Source organism: Castor canadensis, chromosome 6 (assembly GCF_047511655.1).
Source record: "Castor canadensis chromosome 6, mCasCan1.hap1v2, whole genome shotgun sequence".
In the NCBI taxonomy this organism is placed as follows: Eukaryota; Metazoa; Chordata; class Mammalia; order Rodentia; family Castoridae; genus Castor; species Castor canadensis.
The window spans coordinates 136,284,892-136,306,287 of record NC_133391.1 but is presented as its reverse complement, the minus strand read 5'-3'; the positions used below and the strand labels follow the sequence as shown (position 1 = coordinate 136,306,287).

At 41.9% G+C, this 21,396-nt stretch overlaps 1 protein-coding gene across 1 annotated transcript; it reads left to right on the top strand.

Annotated features, from left to right (window-relative positions):
- Positions 1 to 10,294: 10,294 nt before the first annotated feature.
- Isl1 (ISL LIM homeobox 1) lies at positions 10,295 to 21,138 on the top strand. The gene is made up of 6 exons (XM_020153509.2): positions 10,295 to 10,564; positions 11,450 to 11,639; positions 14,262 to 14,521; positions 16,364 to 16,650; positions 17,823 to 17,990; positions 20,061 to 21,138. Exons 1-6 carry the CDS (start codon positions 10,537 to 10,539, stop codon positions 20,175 to 20,177), a joined length of 1,050 nt encoding a protein of 349 aa, XP_020009098.1. The 5' UTR covers positions 10,295 to 10,536; the 3' UTR covers positions 20,178 to 21,138.
- Positions 21,139 to 21,396: the final 258 nt, after the last annotated feature.

Below are 21,396 nucleotides of genomic sequence, written 5' to 3'. Positions count from 1 at the left end.
GCCAAAGCCATCACTGATCCTTCTGTCACTATCAGTTTATCATGCCATAGTCTGCTATCCAAGAATTTTATGGAAGTAGAATTATAGCGTGTCCATTTCCTAATCTAGCTTCTTTCACTCAGAACATTGTTTTTAAGATCCACTACCTGATATATAGCAGTGTCAATAGTTCTTTGCTCTTAATACTGCTCAGTAGAGCAGTATTGCATTGTCTATCACTTATTTTAGGTCTATTATCATGTCATCTTTGTTTCCTTTGATTCCTTCCTTTCTTTCTTATTATTGATACGCTAATTTTAGAAACTTTCATAACAGTACAGAAGAGTAAAGAAATAGAGAAAAATTGCCTTCAGAAAGCTTTGGTGGGCACCCTCTCTTGGGACCTCTCCCCAACTCTGGGGGCTCTACTCTCCCACTTTACACTTTTCTATCTCAATAAACTCTCCCACTTTACATTTAAAAAAAGAGAGAGAGAGAGAAAGCTTTGGGATTTGAGTTAAAAACCAACAGGCAAAACTGAACAAAAACCCTTGAAAACTAAAGAGTCTTCATGATTCTAAAGTAGTAGATCTTTGCTAGAGGCACCTGAGGTGCCTTGACAGATACTAGGTGGGGTAGCTGCTTCAGTCTGGGTGGACTCACCTAGAGCATCTAACTTGCACAGTTCAGTGACTGTCTCTTTACTCTTCCAAAGACAGTTATGTATTCTGTTTTTTTGCTTATACAAATTGTATCAAAGAGGAGAGATTATAAAATGAGGCAAAATGGTAAATCTAAAAGCACAAGAGGAATGCATTAGAAGTAAAATCCTGGAGAGCCATAGGCTAATAGCAACCAATAATATTTATAAATTAGTATTATCCCAAAGTGCAGGCCATGAGCACAGATGGGGAATGCAATTTTGATTACCACGTGTTGTCAAGAGTATTTCTACTGTTGAACCATGAATTATTTTCCTTTTTTTTAAACATTAAAAAAATCTTTAGGTGTTCTCCATCAGCTGTTTCTTTTAGCCTACTAAAGATCAACTTGACCTTGGCCAATAAGCTTGTACTTTTGAAGCATACCTTTCAAATCTGAGAGTAGAGAAGAATTCATGCCCGGCAGAATTTGTTTTAGCTTGATATTTTACCGTGATTAATCTCCAGTCCTTCTTTGTAGTTACTCTGCTGCTGCTGCTGCTGCAGCCACTGATGTTGTCAGTCTCGTATTTCTTTTCCCTAACAGACACACTTCAAATGCTGTTAGATTCTGGCTAGATGCAACCTTTATGCTGCACTGCTGACTATTATCAGGTTTTGATGGGCCTATTGGTTTGTACATATGTACAGATATTCTGACCCCATGACCTCCAGAACAGATTGAATGAGAACAACTATATCTGATCTTTCCAACATTTTGGACACCCAAGCTCTTCCCAAGTGCATGGATCCGAAGAATGCTCCCTCCCTCATGGTTTTGAATCACTTTTTGCTCACACCAGAAGAACTAACCTAAGAGAATGGGAAACCTGGTCAGGATTGTTAACATAATAACAAGGTTGCTGGCAGACCTTCAAGTTGCTTTGCATAATTTGGAGCATAAGCAGTGTTTTCACAACACCTTTTCCTTTCTATTGTGGTTTAAATGAGCACTGCTAAATAGTTGAGTTAGACTTTGTGGTATAATCCAATCTGTAGAAAGGGCAAGGGTTAATGAAAACTCTGGGAAATTTTGAAGCCTTTTTAAAAAATTTCTTCTCATATCTGGTCTTTTCTCCTCTGAGTCCTGAATACTATTGTTAAGTCAACTTAGTTATATAAAATAACACAAGACTTCATATTATGGCATTTGCAGTATTTGTAGTTTATATTTTCTGTGATGATATCGCATACCAATAGGTGAGCCTAAGTTTGGTAAAGATTCTAGTATAATACACTTAAATATATAATAACATTTTGAAGTTTTTCCCAAATAATCTACTTTTCTACAAAGAAACTCTTAAATCTGATTTTTAATGTTCTAAATGTAAGATTAAAATAATTTAAAAGTCTGTTTTTCCCCAGTTGACAAATGCTACCTGTCCCAGATCTGAGTGATGTTCTTAAATACATATCCTATCAGGACACAGTGGGTCACCAAGCCCCATTCCATCTTTTGTTCCTCTTGACATTCATCCAATGGTTTATTTTTTGCAATAAGCTTTTTCATGCTCTTCTCAAAATTCAATACTTTTCTCATCTTAGCCTAACACTCACTTCCATCCTCTCTTTTATGGCCAATAACATTACCTACACTCAATTCTTTCTCCACCACATTTTAAAGTGTGATTTTTTATCACGTATTCCTCTACTTTGTCACTGCTGACAACATTCAAAAGAATATATTTGCCCTGGCACAGCATATCCAAAGTCACATCAGCAGATCTGCTTGGTATGGCTGAGTACAGGACTGTGCAGAAGCATATCATGTGACATATGGGACAGCTAAATCAATATTTTAGGATGAAACACAATGACAAGACCTGAAATGCACCAGATGAGAATGCAAAGCCAACAAAACTGCATACGGTGGTTCTCATAAATAGGAGAGTATATAATAAATCCTAAATCTAGGCCAACAAGATGAAACAGCACATTGTACCCCATTCTGAAAGGAGACATAAAGTAATTTCAGTCCTCATATTTAAGGGGAAATCAGTAATCCTGCTGATGAGTTATGGGTAATCAAATAATTTCTGACTTAGTGTTACAGTTCAAGGAGCAAGGAACTTCCTGGTCTACTATACTATCTGGGGAAAGGCATGGGATTCCTAAAATATGGTAAAGCATCAGTTTAGCTACATTCCAGTGAGAGCACACATCACATAATAGTTCAATGTTTTTATATCTAGATTGAACTGATAACAGAGTGTTAGCTACATATTTGTTATACATATGAATCTTATCATTATATTTTTATAACAGATCCTTACTAGACATTGTAGAAAGTAGTATGCCATACTTGCCTTTATTTTTTGTTGATTTCTTATGAATTATGGGGTGATGATATCTAAAGTTACATTAATCTTGCTATATTAACATTTATATTTAAAGAAAGATCACACAATCTTGTCAAACTACAAAAGTTCAATCATAGTTACTCCTTAACCATTATCTAAAACTTATTCAGGTTTTATTTCTTGCTGAAATAGTACAATTGGAGATTTCAGAATAGTAAGTATTATATACACACTTAAATGCACAACTTTAAAACCTGTGCCTTGTGCACATAAAAGGAGGGTGTGGAAAACAGAACAGTGTTTTCTGACACCATTCACTTGTAACACCCTAGTGAGGGACAAACCAGTTTGATGGAGTTTGGGTTCATGAAGCTTCAGATTTTGTTCTACTTTCTTCATAAAAGCACTTTTGAATATAATTTTTAAGTCTGCCAATTATTTTCTTGGAAAAAGGATATTATGTGTATGAAAAAAAGCACTTCATTTTTTTCCTTTATGGAATTGTCTTGGAATGTTAAATGGTGCTATCATTAGCATATAATTACTTCATAATTATACATAACTGATACATTACATACTTTTTTATACCTTTCACCTATTAGAGTGTGAGATAGATACAATCTATAAATAAAGCCAGTTAAAATTTAAATACACCTGTTATCTTTATTCACTCAATTTTCTTTTATTTTTCATTTCTGAGTCAAATTTTATACAACTGAACTGTGCCAGATGTAAGGCAGCAATAGACTGAGAAGAGACAAGAAGATAATTGTTACTTCTTGCCTGGCAAACTCTTAAATCAACAAAGGAGCGCGCCCCTCTGGCTAATCAGGAAAAGCATCCTGTGCCTAGCAGCAAAGCACAGGAGTGTGTCACAATGGGGGTCCTCTCTTGTTTTCTAATGAAAATTTTTGCAACATAAAGTGAGTTAAATAAACCTGAAAAGGGCAATAATATTTTGGGTACCTATATTGGGAGGGGCAGTATTTAGAATTCAGCTATTCAAGAAAATATTCTGCACCAGTAACTATGAGGTTAATCTTTTTTGAACCCTACTACCAAGACAAGTGCAGAGGGAACACTGTCCTTACCATTTTCTGGATGGAGGCACTCAGTGAAAGTTGAGTCCCTGGCAGATGGCACAAAAGGTGATTTGACAAAGTTTGAAGCAATTAAAATGGTATCTTCATTCACTCACTTCCACAAGTGTGTTCATTTGGGGGAAGCCCTGGGGATTGGGGCATGGGATAGAGAGGCGAATCCATGGCTAAAGTTCAACTTTCTGAAAGGGTTGCATCTGTGAGCCAACTGTTTGCGGAGGTGGTGCGGTCTCCAGTTTTCCAGTCTAGGAAGCTAAAGGGTCTCCCAGTGAACAGCCCCCAAGTGAGAAAAGGAAATACTCATTCCTCATTTAGTGATCTGTCTAACTTCCAAAGGCAGGTAACTGGATTTACCTTTGCTTCTGAGTCCCTCCCTGGGTCCAGCAAGCTCCACTGAAGCCATCTGGAGCAAGCAAATTCACATTAAGAAACTAAATGAGGCCTCTCCAGGGGCTGTGCTCGCCATCCCTAGAGGAAGAGATGTGGATTTTCTCCTTTCCTTTAGTAGGAATTAGGGCAGGGAATGTAGATTCTGTTTTATATTTCCACTTCTGGCAAAGGAAGGTGGAATAGAAAATGCCTCTGAGATCAAAACATATTACGGGTTGAGGAGTGGTCCAGCTCGAAGGTTGGCAAATTGGAAATTGCCAAGGGAGGAAATCTAACGTGGGGTGGGGGGTGTCTCTTTGTTTAAGTGCTTCTCTCCTCCCCGGACTCAGGCTAGGGCTAAATTTCTAGCCACTTGAGTGCTTGAACCGGGGGCTGGTGGGGTTCTTGCAAAGTCAAATCGCAGGTTTTCTGAGCCTGACAAAGAAGAGGATACCAGCATCGCACAGAAGGAAAGACGTCATTGACCCTTCAGGAGCAATTTAATAACTAACACAGTCGAGTTGATTAAGAGACGTTCTTTTTGAAAGGGGTCATCTTCTGAGTCCCTTTTCTCTTCTCAGATGGTATTTAGCAGGTAGATGGGCAGGGCAAATTCTCTTAATATGAAGTTGCAAAGAATTGATGAGTTTTTAACAACGTGGATTTGGGGGCGTAAAAAAATTCTCAATGCACACACTCGGGGACTTCACCCTCTTGTTACTTGCATGGAGTCGCAGCAGACAGATGGTGACCTTCAAAATTATCCCTAAAACTTCATCTTTCTATCTAAGAGTTTACTGAGATCTGAAGAATTTTCACCAGCCCGGAAACTACTTCTGGTACTCAATCTCTCCCGCCCCTTTAAAACCCCCTCTCTACTACAGTAACCGCCCTAACATGCTTTGGCCTCCAGTTTAATTCATAGGAAATAGCTGTAACTCTTGACATCACCTCCGCAGACCACCAGGACTCCAGTCCAGGACACCTTACTTAGGAAGCTGGTTTTCGAGCACCGATTCTGAGACGTAAAGGAAAAGTCTGGGGCATCCGGGTGGATTTCCGGGCTTCCATCTCCCTCCCTCAACTGGCTGATAATTTTCTGCTCCGGCTCTCCCTCTTGACCTCCGCCCAGGTCCTCTCGCCTCCCCTCTCCTGCCCTTCCCCGTAAACCTCCCGAAGTCGTGAGAAAACAAATCCCTTGGCACTAAATTCAGTCTTATCCCCTTGGATAAGACTGTAGTGGGGGAAAGAAGGATCTTTCTAAAGGAACAATTAACTAGCTTTGAATAACATGGTCAGCTAGATGAGTTAAGTAGCCCTGAGTTTCCGAGAGCCAGGGCGCCCCCCTGGTGCTTTGCTAGATTTGGGGTAGATCAGGTAGATTTCAACCCAATCGCCCAGGACCAGGACGTGCGAAAGAATTCGGCTTGCTCGAGAATCTGATACATTTAAAGAAGGCTTTGCCAAATGGAGGGTTCTGGGCATACTTTGGCCCAATCTCTTAGTCAGCACATTGCACTCGCAGGTTCCAACCTGGGCTCCAGGCAAAACTCAGTTAAAAGTTGCCCTTCCTGATCATTTAGGAGTTGGGTGGACGGGTGGGGGAAGTGCAGGGAGAGTTTCATTTGAAAAGGGTTGCCGATTTTGAGAAATCATAGTAAATAACTCTAGAAGCACAATTTGAAAAGGAGGGTACAAATTTCTGACCTCGCTTGACCGAACTGCTCCCAGCAATCAGCTTCGGAACCTCTCTTGCTCAGCACCGACCTGAGGTTTGTGGCTTTGCCGCTGCCTGCCTGGAATGTGCAATTCTATCTCGGCTGGGAACGGAGCAACAGACCGCACAGAACACTGCCTTTCAGGCTGCCGTCTGCCGGTGACGAATACCGGCAACGCTGGTGACAGAAACCACCACCTGAGCTCAGCAACGCAGGCGAGCAAGCTCTGCGCGCAGCAGAGAATTCTTGCTAATTCACCCAGATTGTTTTAACTGGTTAATAAAGTAATTGGCACTCAACAAAACCAAGTTCGCAGTAGGAGTCCTAGGCAATAAAATAAGAACCACAACTAAAGGTTTGTTATTAACAGCTGCTTTTATTATCACTGCTTAGTATTTTTAAAGTAAAAAAAGGGGGGAGGGGAGAAAAAGGTAATCATGTTCTACCCAATGGAATATGGAGATTTCTCTTTCTCTGAAATGAGAGTGCAGATTCACTTGATTCATCCCCAGAAAACCACCAACAACTGAGAGACAAATGAGCTCTAAACAACCACACCACATTCCCAGTGAAATATAAATGCTTAATCCTGACTCCTTTTAAACCCATATAATTTTGTCTGACCCTTGGAAGTGATTAAAGATACCAATAGTTTATATAGCCTTGCTCTACATGCTTAGAGACCACATATAAAAAGTAAAAAGGAGAAATAGGCTACACATACAAATATTCTCTATACCTATTTCCTAGAGCTGAATAAACTTGTTCATGTTTTATTTTACCTCCAAATTATGTGTTTGTGGAGATCAGAAAATATAAATTCTTTGGTTATATTTTTTTCCATCTGAATATTCATTTCTGGCAGCACAATTATTCTACTCTTTCAAACCCAGTTCTGGTGTGGGCTAACACAGAGCATCACCCGTCTGAGAATAAATTACCAGCCATATTCATAGCTCAAGGAAAGCTGATCAAAGCCCTCTTTCCTTCACAATCTTGTTTAGGAAAAAGCTTTCTCACTGTACATAATTTCTCAAAGAACCAACTTAAAATTCACTTATAACTTGTCAGAGACTGTTAGGGAATAAGCACATTTTAAATGTGTAATTTTACTTTTCAATTACAATTAAAACTGAATTTGATTTTTTGGAAAGTAGCTTGGTTTCATGTTTTTGTTCAAGAATCTTTATCTGGCATTAAGTTTGATGTGGAATGTTTAATTTTAATTAAAGCAGAAAAGGAAAGTAACAGCTCACCAAAAAAAAAAAAAACCCACAGGCATTTAAAAGCCCATCAGGAATCTTGGGTGGGAATTGTACAGATGTGCACGTGGACAGATGCCACAGCTTATTAAATCTCAGCATCTCTATGGTAGTCAGATACTGGCCCGGGTGATCTATACTATACTTATCTACACCTCCTTCTCCTCTCTTTAACCAGGGATTCACACCACTGCTGTTATGAAGGATACATTTTTGACCTAACAATATACAAAGGTCAAAATGAGTCAAAATTTGACACAGGAGTGTCTAATCCCCCCTTTGAACACAAGAGGTCGCTCCTGGGATCAAGTACTCTGGAAAAATATTGCTAATCATACTTTTGTGTAATCACAGTTTTATGTACTCTATAAAAAACACAATTTTACACATATACTTGATGCACCAAATCCACAGACAGCAATTAACTAAAGAAACAAAGAATTTGTGGTCACATGAGAACACCAGGTAAAGTGAAATAATAATGCCTGCTGTCCTAACTTTGATTTCAATGCAAATAGTATTATGGACAGACACATGGAACTACATAGCATATCCATCATGAAACAACATAATTATTGGATTCCCTCAAATATATCTCTTTGATGCATACATCCTTGCTCCTACCAGTGTAGGAACACGGATAAAGAATGATGTGGAGTAAGAAAAGGGAAACATGTTGTCTTCACTATTAGGGTTACTCATTACTGAAGGTTTTCCCCCAAGCCACATGCCAGATACTCTACTTGGAATTACTATCATCAGCAATTCTTTGCAATAACTTATTGGTTTAATGAGTTAAAATCTCTTCTCTCTCCCTGGCTGGTGTGAAAGAGGAAGGATAGTAAAAGCACTTTCTGCATCTCAAATACAAGTCACTAGACTTATGGCTGTTTCCTGTGTTTAGTTCCATGTTATAAACATGGCATGTGGAAATATGATTGGTTCAAATCTATTTACTTTGTGGCACTAAGAGGTATTTCCCCCCCTAGGGTCAACTTGGTTATTTACTCGGAAAACATGCCCGTATACTGGGACGACTTGCTTCATATAGCTATTATCAGCATCAGCTTTGCAAAAGCGGCGTGACAAAAGGCTCCATGCATATAATAACCGAGACTTAGAAATGTGGGTTAAAACAACACAACTGGTAAACTTATCAACCTCTGTCAATCCAACTTTCCATCCCACACACGCACTCGGACATAATTTATAAAATGGAAGGGAATAGATCTGATTTGACATTTTCCTCAAGAGAAAACAAACAAAAAAAGGAATTCTTGGTAAAGCCCTTGCTAGCTCAGGAAAGAACTCACGCATCTTAGCTTCTCTTTGCGCTCTGAAGAGGCACATCCGTTCAAACCCTAAGGCCGGCCCAAGGCTCACAGGTCTAATGAAGGGTTAGATCTGGTGAAAGATACAAAGGAAGGAGTTTCCTAGCCCACCGGTCTTCTCTCAGCAACAAGACACCGAAATTAAGCCTTCTAGGGCTTGTGTTTGTATGGCTTTTTAGATAAAACTGGCAGTCCCACTAGATAAGGAATAGCTGTTTAGAAGCTTTGGGGGAAGTGTGGGGGTTTTAAGTGGTCTTCCTTTGACTTTGTCTTTGAGAGAGTATTAAGAGATGACGGGAATACGTAAGAAAATTATTGAAAAAAGTTACCGGCAAGATGCAGCCAACAATCTTCTCTCTCCAGGTAGTTTCCCCAGAGAAAATTATTAGATTTCCACACTAGGTGAAGGGAAATGGGTATTTCACTGTTCTTCTGTAACAGACTCCTCTCTACTCGTGCCTTTATACTCACACCGTTTTAAAAAAACTCTAGAGAGGCAAGGAGACTTGCCCTTACAATTATCAAAACACCACCAGGCAACTGCACAAGTTTGCTTAAAAACAAAGGGCAAAATACCAGCAGAGAGAGGAATTAGACGGTACATAATCGCTTTACCAACTTTCGACTATTGGAAGATTATTTCACTCTTTGATTTCGGGTTAGTACACGCTTTAATTCCAGAGTTAAACTGAAAAGCAGACCTTTCTGATCGGAAGGAGAGAGGCAGTCCGCGGAGTCAACTTCGTTTTACCTGCGCGTTTCCAACCTGATTTTGTCCGCTACCGCAGAAGCACCCCTTTCCTCCCATCCCACGTTTTTTGGAGCTCTAAGGTCGAGAATGACGGGGTAATTGGGTAGCAATCAGCGACCAGTTCTCTAAATCTAACCATCCCATTCGGTGTTCTTCCCCTAGCGCGCAGTGGCTAGCCAGTTCCGGAGGGAACACACCCTTCCAAGGCAGCCAAGCCCGGCCAGGTCCGGGGTTGTGCGCTACAGCGTGGGGTCAAACCCAAAAAAGCGGTCGGTTCCAAAGTTTCCCTCTTTTCCTACAGCAACGGAGGGACTTCGTCAACAGGAAGACCTACCCACCAGCCACTCGCCACCGGCGGCAGAAAAGTGAGCCCGCGCTCCATGCAGCCAGCGGACTGCAGGGACCCCAGGAGCGCAGGGCGGAGGAGCAGCGCGACAGGAGGCGAGCGCTCAGGCTGCCGAGAAGGAGCTGGGAGGGGACACAGGGCAAGGAAGAGAGAGGAAGGCCAAAAGCCAGAGCAGCCGGGCAGCCCCAGCTTCGGGGTAGCACAGCCTGGGCCGGGAGCAAGTTGCCTCGGGAGCCCTAATCCTCTCCCGCGAGCTCGCCAAGCGATCAGTGGCGCACGGCTGCAGCGAGGCTGAAATATGATAATCAGAACAGCTGCGCCGCGCGTCCCGCAGCCAATGGGCGCGGCGCTCGCCTGACGTCCCCGCGCGCTGCGTCAGACCAATGGCGATGGAGCTGAGTTGGAGCAGAGAAGTTTGAGTAAGAGATAAGGAAGAGAGGTGCCCGAGCCGCGCCGAGTCCGCCGCAGCCGCAGCGCCTCCGCTCCGCCAACTCCGTCGGTTTAAATTGGACTCCCTGATCGGCGAGGGCGCGGCGCCGCCGGGCAGCGGCTCTCTCAGCTTTGGCAACCCCAGGGGCCACTATTTCCCACTTAGCCACAGCTCCAGCATCCTCTCTGTGGGTTGTTCACCAACTGTACAACCACCATTTTACTGTGGACAGTACTCCCTCTTACAGATATGGGAGACATGGGAGATCCACCAAAAAGTAAGAGGCTATTTTACCTTGTGGGGCTCGATGTGGTGTTCTTGTGCGGGGGTCTCTCTCAGGCACGGGGGTCTCTCTCAGGCACGGGTGCCAAAGGCTCTTCGGAGTTGGAGTCATTGCCTGGAGAGAGAAAGGAAGAAGAGGTGGATTTTTGGTTTTTTTTTTTTGTTGTTGTTGTTGTTGTTGTTTTTCTCCTTGTTGCCGCCACGCCTGCATGCTTGCTGTTGGTTCTGATCTTCGGGAAACTGATCGTACCTTGTGTTTGAATTCGCCTGTGTAGTCTCCCAAATCCTAGCCTTGTGGTGCTGCGCGGTGATTTCCTCCTCGGGAATCCAGAGCTCTCGGAGAAGGTTATTATGTTGCAAAGGTCTGCCTGCACATACAATACCCGAAGATATGAATTAGCATTAGACTTGCAAAAGAGAACGAGTGACAACTGTATTGATGTCTGCTCTAGCTAACAATATTCAGTCCTGTGTGCTATTTAAGAAAGTGCTTCATGGAAAATATAGACATCCCTGCGTTCACTTAACGTTCTAGTCAAAACCTTTTCTTTGGCTTGACTTATCCATAATCTTTCCTAATGATTACAGCAAAATGGGAGGAGGGGAGAAAATACAAAATGAGCGGGTTAGGTTGCGTGCTAGGCTTACAAATGTAGACTATTCAAATCTGCATTTTACATATATTCCACCTCCTTTTAAAATTGAGTCAAGGTTTTGATGGCACACTTCAATTACCATCCCAAAGTGCAATACTCTTAAAAAAAAAAAGGAAAAGAAAAAATTCTCCCAGAGTACACCCTATAAGAGAACGACACTAAAAGTGTGTTTATCTCTGTAGGAAGTAAACGGTTAGTCAATCATGTATTTATTTTCATTTCAGAAAAACGACTGATTTCCCTATGTGTTGGTTGCGGCAATCAAATTCATGATCAGTATATTCTGAGGGTTTCTCCGGATTTGGAATGGCATGCGGCATGTTTGAAATGTGCGGAGTGTAATCAGTATTTGGACGAGAGCTGTACGTGCTTTGTTAGGGATGGGAAAACCTACTGTAAAAGAGATTATATCAGGTATGCCATTTATATTTCTTCCTTGGTTTTGTGAGGTTTCCCTACTCCTTATTTATTATTTGGTGTGGTTTTGTTTTTTTTTTGGGGAGGGAAGTTTGCCTTCGTGGGGTCCACCATGCAAAAGTCACCCTTGTAAGTGTGTGTGTGTGTGTGTGTGTGTGTGTGTGTGTGTGTGTGTGTGTTTAAATTAAAAATACTGTTCATTTTACTCCGGGGCGAGGGATGGGGGTTCCGTGAATTGTGTTGTAGTAAGGCTTGTTGATTACCCTTGGAATTTATGATGCCCAAATTATTTTCTTCTTTCATCCTCCTCCTTCCAAAACAAACAAAAAACTCGAAGATGGATAAGTTTGCCTTTCTAAACTTTAAAAGAAGATGTATTTTTTTCATAGAATAGTGCAATCTTTTGTTCATTTTAGTCCTCTTTTTTTAGTAACTTAAAAATTCTTTGAAGATATCAGTTAAATAAGACAAAAATAAAAGTTTGACTGAAGCAGGTTTAGAGATGCATTTTGAAAAGGCGAGTAGAAGTATTATTCCCTTTTACTTTTAGGATAAGAGCTTCTTTCTGGAAAAATTTAAAATTAACTGAAATATTCCCTGCAAAAAGACCGGAAATTTAATCTTTTTAAATATTAACCCTTTGGTGACATCTGACTGTCTTTTCTTTCTTATCTTATCTGAGCTGATGAATTAGACAGAGCAGATCAAATTGCCCATCATCTGTCTAGGAACAATTGGTATATTTAGATAATTGAACAGCTTCCTTTCTCACATTAAAATCTAGTAACTGATAAAATGAGTGAATTGCCCATATTGACAAGACTAAAACCACATAAGAAATTTCTGAGTTTTGTTTTGTTGCTGTTGTTGTTTCAATTTACTTTGAGATTTTGCTAATCTCAAATGTTCTCTGACTTGTGCATATATATGTCAGAAACTTTGTTTTCTGCTTTAGGAAGCTAAAATTTTATTAGTTTTAATAATAAAAAGAAATATCACCTTCACTATGATGCCAGTGATAACAAAAATTATTTTTTTAGAAAACTTCTCCACTAGTTATTAACAAGTAATTAGCTTTTGTAAGACATAAAGTTATTGAGCTTGAGAACTTTTATTATAATTTAGTTAAGATTTAATACTCATTCACTGTTTTCACTTGCTCCCTATTTTTTCTCCCTATTTTTAAATCATGAAGTAGAGAGCATAATCTTGATTGATAAAACTGAGCAATGCAGGGGAATTTTTTTAATACTGTAGAGGAGAGAGGAAAGAAGTAAAGGCAGTACAGGAAGAGGGTATTGGAAGGGGGAGGGATTTTCTAAATTGTTTGGTCAGAGGCAAAGTAAAGTTTTCATCCTATAAAATGGAAGATCTCACACTGGATAGGCAAGGGGGGGAACACTTTTGAATCTGCCTTCTAACCTTGACAAGTCATTTTCATTGTTTACTTGATTGGTATGTGAACCCAGGATTCTGGAGAGGGAGAACCCAATTGGCACCTCCAGGAGCATCTTTACTCCTATGGAGATACTGTTTTCCTTGATTCTACACAAACATCCATGTGCTTAATTCTGGATACACACATTTGTAAAAGAACCCATTTTTTCTCCTTTTCTCCACTCTCTCAACTGTGTGTGTTTGCACATGAGTAACTCCCGCAAGAGCCCTTGGAAATCCTGTAGTTGTAAAAGCAGAACAGAGTGACCATTAGGATTTCCAAATCTCCTTTGGAGGAATGGAGGAAAAGTCTGGCCCCCTTTGTGTGGGCCTTTTCCTTTCTCTTCCATTTTCTCTGTAGGAATGGTCCAGCTTTGTTATTGCTGATAGAGGGAGAGGGGGACTAGGCAGTGCAGCCTAGAAGGAACCTATAAGAACTGTGGCCTGGTAAGGAAAGGCCAGCAAGGAAGAAGACTTTAGAAGTGAGTCTTTTCAGTTTTCAGGCTGGTCATGACTCAAGCAAACTGAAATAGAGGCAGAATGTTCTGCAACATTCAAATAATAAAAGGAAGAATGGAATCTTTCCATTAACATTGTAGCCTGCAGAAATTTTTGCTATGAAGCAGAGGATTGGGAAACCTTCAGAGGTTTTATTTTGATGTTCTGCTTGTGCTTTTGCATGTGTTCACAAATGAAGTGGGATGACAATACTATTCTCAAGCTTTAATTTGCTGTAGTTTCCGAGATATTTCTGGCAGCAGAAACTAAGGGATAAGAAATCGAAAGTGTGGGGCCACTGGCCACCGGGAGTCTTCTTGATTCCCCTCCTGTTAATATCTGTGAAGACAACCCTGGGACTGGTCACTAGAACATCAGTCCCACTAATAAATTTTCTTTGGTTTGGGCAGGGTGTCTGAACTAATGAGACAGAAAGGTTCATCAAAAAGGAAGTAAAAGAAAGGAAAGGTGGAAGGAGGAGAAAGGTAGAGGAAGCCTGGGAGAAAGAAAAGGAGAAGAGTCCTTTCTATCCTCCCATTCCAAGCTTCTGCTTAATAATACTGATTTTTTCAGGGCGTCTCAGCGCTTGCTGGGGTCGCTGGTGATATTGGGCCCAGGCAATGCCTGCCTGAAGTGACCCATTTTCCCTGTTCTTCTCTTCCTGTCCTGGCCGACCCCGTGCAGGTTATATGGGATCAAATGTGCAAAGTGCAGCATCGGCTTCAGCAAGAACGACTTCGTGATGCGTGCCCGGTCCAAGGTGTATCACATCGAGTGTTTCCGCTGCGTGGCCTGCAGCCGCCAGCTCATCCCCGGGGATGAGTTCGCGCTAAGGGAGGACGGACTCTTCTGCCGTGCCGACCACGATGTGGTGGAGAGGGCCAGCCTGGGCGCCGGCGACCCGCTCAGTCCCCTGCATCCGGCACGGCCGCTGCAAATGGCAGGTACTCTTGCCGCCTAGAGGGAGGCCTTACCAGGAGGCAGGCGCCAAGCTAAGTCAGCCCCTTCCCTGCCTACTTTCTACTGCCACAGCAACCCTGGTAGTCACAGGCTGGTTGTGAAGGTGGCCTGCAGCTAAATGAGGTGTCACATAGGCAGTTTGCTCTGCTCTTTTGCAGCAAGGCTCACACTCACTGTCTGCCTTGACTCCTGAAGCACTCATACACACCTGTGTCTTTATATGGGTACATATGAACATGCACCACTTGTGCACACATGTATGCACAAGCCCAAACAGTACTGTCAGTTTTACCTTGGCCTCCAAACCGTGGTTTACCGAAAACGGGCTTCAGCTCCCTGCCAGGTATTCTAGCTACTGCCTAATTAAAGGGGTGGAGTCCTAGGTCCTTGGTGTTTCCTCCTTAACCCAATAAAGGAAGCATAGGTGGCCTTAAATCATTTAACCTCCCAAATAATTTTTCCTTGAGACTCATTCCCCAATCCAAAACATTTTTAAATTTTAGTTTCTATCCTTTTGTATGATAATGGCCCCTGAAAAGATACAGGCTTAATAACTGCAGGCCACTGCACAGAGCTGTAATTTAAAACTGTCAGCAACCTAATCTGCAGTAATTGCCTTTTAAAAGGAGCCTGCCTCTTTAAACCATTCATTCAATGTGATTTGGTGAGAATTTCATCTTCAAGTCCATCCCTGTAGCTCTAAATTGACCCCATAGGTGTTGGCCTGACCCCAGGGATTCCTGGAAGGTGTAGGATTTGTACCATATAGATCACAGAGCGGCTCCTCATAAAGGAAAGTGGAAACAGAGCAAGGCTGGTCAGGATCAAGGCTGCACAGTGTTTCCTACCTGCCTTCTGGTCATGAATAGAGCAACAACACTCCCTCCTGTGTAGTTTGAAAATATAAGTTCCTATTAAATATTGGAGGTGAGGAAAGGGCAGCTCTTTCCCCGCCCCTGCCGCTCCCCTCCCCACCCCCCACTCTTTTCTGGCCACTCTAAGAATTCTGTCCTGGGGGATTTGTGACTAGCTTGCATGGGGGCAAAGCAAAGGGTGGGAAACACAGAGGAGTACAAAATATTGGGAAGGAGAAGAGGGATATTTCCCAGCAGTCGTTTATCTGGAGCCTAGACAGTTTAACAAAGTTTCAGTTTTCCTTTGCTTGAGGTCAACCCGTCTCAGGAACGTCCCAGGATGATTTAGTACTAAGAAAGACCAGGGACTGGAGAGATGGCCGAAATACAGAAATACAGACTTTCCTTAGACCCTTAATATGACTGTCTTCTGGGACTGAAGTTTAAGGATTTCTGGCAGAATTCTCTGCCTTCCCTTTCAGACACCCTGGCTGGTGTACTGTCTCTGGCTGTCACTGGGTGATCTGCATTTCCTTCCTTGGTACCCTCTGAGGCTTTAACCCTAGAGGAAACACTGAGCCTGGAGGTGGGGGTTACTTGGAATAATGTGGGCTGAGTCTGGTTGTGAGGAAAATCTAGGAAGGAGGAAAAGCAGTGGTGAAAAATGCCACCCTGGTGCCTTCTGGGACAACAACCCTGAGACCCTGAGAGTGCTTCTCTTGGCTAAGGCTCTGTTGACAGGAGCAGTGGTGGGACTGCATTTCCCGCCCAGATTACCCAACATTGACCTCTGTAGATTAGGAGTGAGATTTTATTTTCGCTTATACCCTCCTCACCCTCACCTCTGCCACCTCTGCTTTGTGTGTTGAGGCTGTAAAGTAGTAACCATTGTCAGGAGTGGAGAGGCGCCAGCGGGTGGGTGAGCAAGCTTACCGCATGGCCCCAAGCTCACAGGCACCCCTTGCCGTGCAGCCGAGCCCATCTCCGCCAGGCAGCCGGCCCTGAGGCCTCACGTCCACAAACAGCCGGAGAAGACCACCCGTGTGAGGACTGTGCTGAACGAGAAGCAGCTGCACACCTTGCGGACCTGCTACGCCGCCAATCCTCGGCCGGACGCACTCATGAAGGAGCAACTGGTGGAGATGACAGGCCTCAGCCCCCGTGTGATTCGAGTGTGGTTTCAAAACAAGCGATGCAAAGACAAGAAGCGGAGCATCATGATGAAGCAGCTCCAGCAGCAGCAGCCCAATGACAAAACTGTGAGTGGCCCTGGAATCCAGCTAGGATGCAAAGGGAAGGGGGAAGGAGGTAGTATGTAAGGTGTGTTCTGGTACCCAGCCTGGCCCTGAGACATCAGGAACCCTGACAGGAAGACCCTGCCTCCTCCACCCAAACCCAGGGTTTGGGGAGAGGCACCATGCCAGGAAGACTGAGGGGTAGGCAGTTTAAAGGGGACCCTAGCAAGGTGTGAGAGCAGCTGCCCGCATAGTTGTGCAGCATGGGTGGGCTCAGACTCTTCAACTTCACCATATCCTGGAACAGAAGGAAGCAGTCACCTCCTCCCAGGGCAGAGGATAATGAGGCTAGCCAGATTTTGCTAACATTGGGACAATCAGTTCCTCACATGCTGAAGAGAAAGGAGTGACAACACATTGGGGGCCTGTCTAGATCCAGAGTTGGAGTTTAGTGGATAAGTCATCCAGCCAGTCTCTTAGGTCTTATGCACCTCATGTAAGGCCAACCTCTGGGCATTCATTTGGGGAAGTCCTCCAAGGACCCGCACACAAACCTTCTGCTCCAGTCCCAGCCCAGGCCTCCACAGAGGCATCAGACCCCTTTTTTCCCACCCTTTTATTTATTTATTTATTTTACTGCTTTAACCCTATTTTTAAATGCCATAAAACTCACTGTCATTAAACTTGGTATGCCAGCCAAGACTGGGACAGGGTACTTTCTAGGTTGGTTATAGCATGATAATATAATAGCAGCCACACTCAAAAGCTTGGGAGTAGGGGCTGGCTCTGCAAGGAAAACTGCTTGGAAAAAATCTGCAGCTAATGCCCTGAAAATCACCATGGGAGGAGGCAGAAGGGAGCCCCAGTCTGCCTCAGTTTTCTGTTTATGGGAGGCCTTGGCCTTGGCCGTGAAGGTACAGGGAAGGAGTTGGGAATGAACTGCAAAGGTCAGGAGGAAGAGGGTAGTCATAGAAGAATTTGTTTTAATAAAGTCTAAGGAGACCTAATACTCCAGCTCACAGAAGTAGAAAAACAAAACTGAACTCTAGCTAATATCCATAGGTACAGCAGATTAACTTGAGTCAATAAGGGGCCACTATATAGATAAGATAATACTTAGGTATATTTGCTTAGCCTGTGCTGACAATGGAGGGAGGGAGTTTGCTCATTAACATGTTGTGGGGGGGTATTCACAGAATATCCAGGGGATGACAGGAACTCCCATGGTGGCTGCCAGTCCAGAGAGACATGACGGTGGCTTACAGGCGAACCCAGTTGAGGTACAAAGTTACCAACCACCTTGGAAAGTACTGAGTGACTTCGCCTTGCAGAGTGACATAGATCAGCCTGCTTTTCAGCAACTGGTAAGTGTCAACTCCCAGACTGAGAAGGGCTGAATTCCCAACAGAAATTGGATTCTGGTTTAACTTTCACACACTGAAAGATTAAGGGGGGAGGGTACCCCCTGACCCCAGACTGGGGGAGAGACCAAGGAAGTATGGTGGTATGGTGAGGAGAAGGGAGACAATCACAAAAAAAACAAATCTTCTTGTGAGTTTTTTGTTGTTTTTAATGAGACTGCATAATTTGACTTATGCAGGATGATTTTGTATCAATAAGGCATGCTTGCTGGGGTTAATAACTTCAAGGTGCCTAACTAGATGATATGTGTGCAAAGGTGCACAGGGCTTCAAAAATTATGCCCCTTAGGCTTCTGCTTTACGAACTTTAGAGATCACCTTGGCATTGGGATCAGCAATCAGTAAGTTTACTACCTTATCAGCATCTAGAGAATGGGATATTTCAGGCCCGAAATCAAAGTGATTATACAACATATCCACTACATAATGTTATCAATAAGCAGCAGACACCTGTCTGGGCTGTCACACTGATATCAATAAAGAGATTAATTATTCAAATAGTTGATTAATACCTTTGATACTATATCCCTTTCTGGAAATGTGTTAATCTAAAATGTAGGACTGCTTAAATATTTCTGAGTTCAAATATGATTCAGAAACATACTATGTGGTATGTGCAGCAAAAGGAACATGAGCTCTATCAATCAGATAGTACTTATTTAATCTGTGAAAGCCTGTTTTAGAATTAACATGTTCTATACATCCAGAGAAGAGAGTTAATTCACCTTTTGCCTACAAAGGGCTTAAAAGGTCAAAATAGACAAACATATTAAATCATACATTCTTTTTAATATGTCATATGTACTTATGTGGTTTTTTAAAGTGTAACTAGCCCTGTCAGTCCCTGTTTTATAAAATATTAAGCTAAAACTTGTCTTAAAAACTTTTTCTTCCTTTTGGAAATAAAGCTAATGCATTAGTTGAGGACATCTTTTACCCTCATGTTGTCCTAAGGCCTTTTGCTTTGTCAGTGTCAACAGTTAGGTAATTGGCCAGAGGGTAGTGGTTGAAAGGGCTTAGCCCCAGGCTTGTGTCTGTAAAAGGGCAAGTCTAGATGGTAGGCAAATTTAAGAAGTCCCTGGACTTCACCACAGGAAATTTTAATAGAGTAAATGGGAGATAGATTCTGGAATGGGGGAGGAATCTTATTTTAAAGTCATTAATCTGATGAGTTATTTGAGCAAAACTTGGACAATAGAAAGAAGGTAAGGGGAGGGTTTATGTGCAGCCAAGTGTCTTTGCCTGTTCTGCACCTTTAGTGTCAGATGAGAGACATGGAGGGGAGTCTGAGGCAGTGGAGAGCACGATTGCTGAAGGAAGTTTGCAACACTGATGCAGTGCTTTTTCAGTTAAAACAAGGAGTCATATATTATAATATGGTGATGTTATAATATACTGCTCTCCTCTGGGAAAGAAGAGCCTGATTTATTGAGAGAGGGAGAAGGGGAGAAAGAGAAAGAAAGGAAAAGGGAGATTGAGACCAAGAGGCAGCAGGACCAACAATAAGGAAGAAGGCCAACACTGTGAGCCTCCTCAGGAGTTAATCATTGCTCCATGGACCCTCTGAATCTCCTATCATAGGATCTGAGCATGTAGTATGGATTTTCCAAGTCAAAAAGAGAGGCTTTGATACCTAGAGACAGAAAACTCGCTTGCTCCCAGGGCAACATGTAGCCAGCAGGATAATTTTATTTTGAGCATGCATGGTAGAGTTGTGATGCCATTTTACGGTGGGAAACACATTTGTTCTTAAATAATTTAATGCAACATAATGTTGGGAATTCAGTTTGAGTTAAAACAGCGATGTTTAGAAAGATGGGAAAGTGAGAGGATTTCTTCTCAATTTCTCCACAGGCTTTCCAATAAGCCTGTGAAAACTCTATTATATTGCTGATATCTTTACCTAATATCTATTTACAACAACATTTGTACAGACATACACAATATAACAAGTTTATATTTTTGTGACTCCTATGACAGCCTCCTTTATTTATTTCTTAACCTTCCATGCAGGTCAATTTTTCAGAAGGAGGACCAGGCTCTAATTCCACTGGCAGCGAAGTAGCATCGATGTCCTCTCAACTCCCAGACACACCTAACAGCATGGTAGCCAGTCCTATTGAGGCATGAGGAACATTCATTCATTCAGATGTATTTTTTTCCCTGTTGGAGAAAGTGGGAAATTATAATGTTGAACTCCGAAACAAAAGTATTTAACGACCCAGTCAATGAATGAAAACTGAATCAAGAAATGAATGCTCCATGAAATGCACGAAGTCTGTTTTAATGACAAGGTGATATGGTAGCAACACTGTGAAGACAATCATGGGATTTTACTAGAATTAAAACAAAACATAAAACCCAACATATGCTATTCAATGACCTTAGGAGTACTGAAAAAAAAAAAGGACGTTTTTAAAACGTAGAGGATTTATATTCAAGGATCTCAAAAAAAAAAGCATTTTCATTTCACTGCACATCTAGAGAAAAGCAGAAATAGAAAATTTTCTAGTCCATCCTAATCTGAATGGTGCTGTTTCTATATTGGTCATTGCCTTGCCAAACAGGAGCTCCAGCAAAGAGCAGGAAAAGAGACTGGCCCCGTGGCTGAAAGAGTTCTTTCAGGAAGGTGGAGCTGCATTGGTTTGTGATGTTTTTAGGTGACTTTAACAAGGGGTTAATTGACATCCTGAGTCTCTTAGCATGTCCTGTAGCTGGTTTCTTTTTTTACTTTTGCCCCTTCTCCCCATTTTTTTTTTTTTGAGATCCATCCTCTATCAAGAAGTCTGAAGCGACTTTAAAGGTTTTTGAATTCAGATTTAAAAACCAACTTATAAAGCATTGCAACAAGGTTACCTCTATTTTGCCACAAGCGTCTCGGGATTGTGTTTGACTTGTGTCTGTCCAAGAACTTTTCCCCCAAAGATGTGTATAGTTATTGGTTAAAATGACTGTTTCTCTTTCTGGAAATAAAGAGGAAAAAAGGAAACTTTTTTTTGTTTGCTCTTGCATTGCAAAAATTATAAAGTAATTTATTATTTATTGTCAGAAGACTTGCCACTTTTCATGTCATTTGACATTATTTTTTGTTTGCTGAAGTAAAAAAAAAAAGATAAAGGTTGTACCGTGGTCTTTGAATTATATGTCTAATTCTATGTGTTTTGTCTTTTTTTCTTAAATATTATGTGAAATCAAAGCGCCATATGTAGAATTATATCTTCAGGACTATTTCACTAATAAATGTTTGGCATAGATAAATAAATAAAAATAATGATTCAGGGTCCCTCTTTTATATATGTTTATTAACAAGCCTTTAAAATATCTGAATTTAAGGATTGCATGTGAATTG

What these genes read in the sequence shown, in the direction of transcription:
- Isl1 (XM_020153509.2), top strand. Translation starts at nt 10,537, where the DNA reads ATGGGAGACATGGGAGATCCACCAAAAA. An exon ending in CATGGGAGATCCACCAAAAA is followed by an intron (nt 10,565 to 11,449) that starts GTAAGAGGCTAT and finishes TTTTCATTTCAG; the next exon opens with AAAAACGACTGATTTCCCTA. An exon ending in AGCCTGCTTTTCAGCAACTG is followed by an intron (nt 17,991 to 20,060) that starts GTAAGTGTCAAC and finishes CCTTCCATGCAG; the next exon opens with GTCAATTTTTCAGAAGGAGG.